Genomic DNA, 3,095 nt, shown 5'->3' with positions numbered 1-3,095 from the left:
AGCATGGCTCGACCTGTGCCTGGAGGGCCGTGAACTACACATAGCGCTTAGAGGGGGGGGGGGGGGGGGGGCCATGTGGCGTCCGATCCGATCCGCCCTAGCATTTCCCCCCTTCGGGCCTTGCAATAATTGCCGCCCGCCATATTCTCCACACTCCTCACTTATGTACATAGCCGGAAATGGGCGTGACCGGGCAAATGAAGGTGCATGTGGAAAAAGCGTTCAGTGATACAATAAGTATCGATGAGTTAGTCCAGCAGAGCAGAACGTAAACAAAAACTAAATGTAACAGTGTGCCGATATCCCTACTCCTCAAAATCCACAGAATTGTTTTCCAATTCTGTATCTGTCGTCTGGCAATCGGAAGGTTCCCGGTTAGATTCCGTCTCCTCCCAGCAGCGTGTCAAAGTGTCCTTGAGCAAGACACTTAACTCCCTAACTGCTCCCGATGCGCAGGTTGGCACCTTGCATGGTCACCTCCACGGTCGGTGTGTCAATAAGTTGAGAAGCGTTTAGGATAAAAGCGCTATATAAATGCAGTCCATTTACAATCTACCAATATGCCATCATCTGTGATGTAGAAAGTACATGTAATTGATTATTAACCTCCGAGGTTATGCCAATGAGTGTAATGAAACAAACAAATAAACAAACAAAAATAGTTTGTGTCAAGGAGCTGTCTTTGTTGGTTAGGGCTGAAATCGTGGAGATGTGATGAGTGAGCTCTGATGTCAACGCCATTGAACTTGTGATGGGGGCGACTGACTGTTTTCACCTGTGTTCCCCTTATTTCCTTCGCCACCATCTTTAATTTACCTCAAGCCCCGCCCTCTTTCACTTGATCCTCCAATTACAACTGGTGCTTCCCTTCCACCTAAACTGCATGACTCCACTACTGAATGTAGTTAAAGGTGCTATAGATAACATTTATATAGAGTAATCATAATAAAAAAATGTATACATCCACAGAGCTTTTAGAATTGTGCAGAATAAACATAATGCTTTCCCCTCAAAACAATGATTGATTAATGAATTTATCATTTATCAAATCATTTATTGGTCCCTATCTAAACACACCCACACTTTACTTGGTAAAGTTCAATTCAAATGTTACTCCGAGTAACTACATGAGATTCCAGACTCAGATTCTGATCATTTTCCACAATGTAGTTTGGATGTAGTTGAACTACTTACTCAAAGTAGTTTTAGTTTGACAAACTACAGATTTAGTTGACCTTCTTTTCATTGTGAAGTAGTTAGTAGTTTGGTTAAACTACAGTTTTAGAGTAGCTTCCCCAAATTTCAAAATACAAAAACTGCAGCGATGAAAAATAATGGGAAATATAATCACAAGTTTGTAATTCCGATACTGATGTTGTATTCTGTCTGCTGTTTTGAATATTTCGGTTCTTGAAGTGGCAGTTCTATAGTGACATTTCAACATCAAAGTTCACTTCTGCAGCCATGCCCCTTGTTACGTCAAACTTGACCAATATGGCGGCAAATTGAATAAGGCAAATACCGCCACCTAAAGGCTCCTGGAGTTCTGGCTAGAAAACAGGCAGAGTCATCTGAATTTACCGGGAACGGCGCTCTAGTTGTGAGACCACATTGCATCTACTGTGTAGACTGGAACTACTCGCTCTAGGTTTTTAATCTCTCTGGCTGGAATCTCTTGAACTACAAATGCTACCCGGAACAAAACGCTGCACCCAAAGAGTTGGGAAGCCAACGAGTGACTATGAGTCTGTGTGTTTTGGGATCTCCTGCGTCCGACGCATTGTGTCCAACGGCAGCACCTGTAGGTTCCCCCTGGTGGAAATCCTTCGCCTCTCGTTCTGGGCGGACTGCAGGCTCTCCTTCAGGATCAGGTAGTAACAGATCCCGTCTGTGAGGCAGTTGACGCTGCTCATGCAGGTGCTTATGTGCACCACGTTCCTTAGCGGGTCGATGATGCTCTGGGAGGCCCCCCTGTACTTGGCTAAGAAGTAGACCAGTGCCACCGCGTGGTACGGTATGAAACAGACGAGGAAAGCCGCCAGGTTGCTCACGACGATCTTCACCGACTTGTTGTCGCGCAGCTTCTCGTCCAGCGGGTTCCTCCGCCTCATTTCCCGGAGGATCTGCACCACGCGCACCGAAAAGAACAGCATGGTGGCTGTGCTGAGCAGGAACGCCGTCTCCATGGCGATGATGAGCCACAGCTTGTCCCAGGTCCCGTCCGAGAAGCCCTGGAAGCAGGAGGCGTTGCCGTTGCCGCTGTGGAGGTTGTAGACGGGCGCGGTGAAGGAGAGGACCGACGCCCACACCGCGAGGCTGACCAGTGCGGCTTTCCTGCGCGAGCGCAGATGCCGGGACCTGAAGGGGAACTGCAGGGAGACAAAGCGGTCTCCCGAGATGCACACGGTGAGTATGATGCTGCCGTAGATGTTGACGAAGACCAGGCTCTCCAGGAAGATGCAGAGGCCCCCGCCGAGCGCCCAGGTGTTGTTGAAGGCGTAGATCTTGAAGGGCAGCGAGAAGATGAGCAGGCTGTCGTTGACGACCAGGCTGGTGAGGTACACGGTGGACACGGTCCAGTTGCGGATTCTGAACGCCATGAGCCACAGAGCGGCCAGGTTGAGCGGCAGACCGGCGGCGAATGTCGGCACGTAGACCAACCACTGGATGAGCATCACCGTCTCATTTCCCTTTCCCTGCATGTCACTGTGGGAAGACACACACGCCACATATGAATAGTAGCGATCACCGCGGTGGTGATAAACAGCGAGGATGGATGAATGGTTGAAACGTAATGTAAGGACAGAGATAAAGACAGAGCGATACGGCAGGAGGGACAGGTTGTTCGTGAAGAAGAACTGGAGCAGGGTTGTTTACTATTAGGAATAGGTGATATCTGGCTGCCATTTACAGTGGACTTCGACATCATTTCAAAGGTAAATAACCACCCACTGTTGTCACGGTCTAATGCCATTTTGCTATGCAAATCTTGTTATCATTTCCAGCAAGACGACTGTGTCAGGTCTTTTGTGCTGTAATCTAACATCTAGATCCACAAAGAATGGATTGCACAGAGCAAGTTGCACCCTTACTTA

At 48.2% G+C, this 3,095-nt stretch overlaps 1 protein-coding gene across 1 annotated transcript; it reads right to left on the bottom strand.

Moving 5' to 3' along the window:
- Window positions 1-1,739: 1,739 nt before the first annotated feature.
- gpr55a (G protein-coupled receptor 55a) lies at window positions 1,740-2,702 on the bottom strand (the record flags this gene model as incomplete). The annotated part of the gene is made up of 1 exon (XM_084309404.1): window positions 1,740-2,702. One exon carries the CDS (start codon window positions 2,700-2,702, stop codon window positions 1,740-1,742), a length of 963 nt encoding a protein of 320 aa, XP_084165530.1.
- Window positions 2,703-3,095: the final 393 nt, after the last annotated feature.

Source organism: Notolepis coatsorum, assembly GCF_963971535.1.
Source record: "Notolepis coatsorum genome assembly, chromosome: 1".
In the NCBI taxonomy this organism is placed as follows: Eukaryota; Metazoa; Chordata; class Actinopteri; order Aulopiformes; family Paralepididae; genus Notolepis; species Notolepis coatsorum.
The sequence above is the reverse complement of the archived record's forward strand: the minus strand, read 5'-3'. Positions and strand labels throughout refer to the sequence as shown.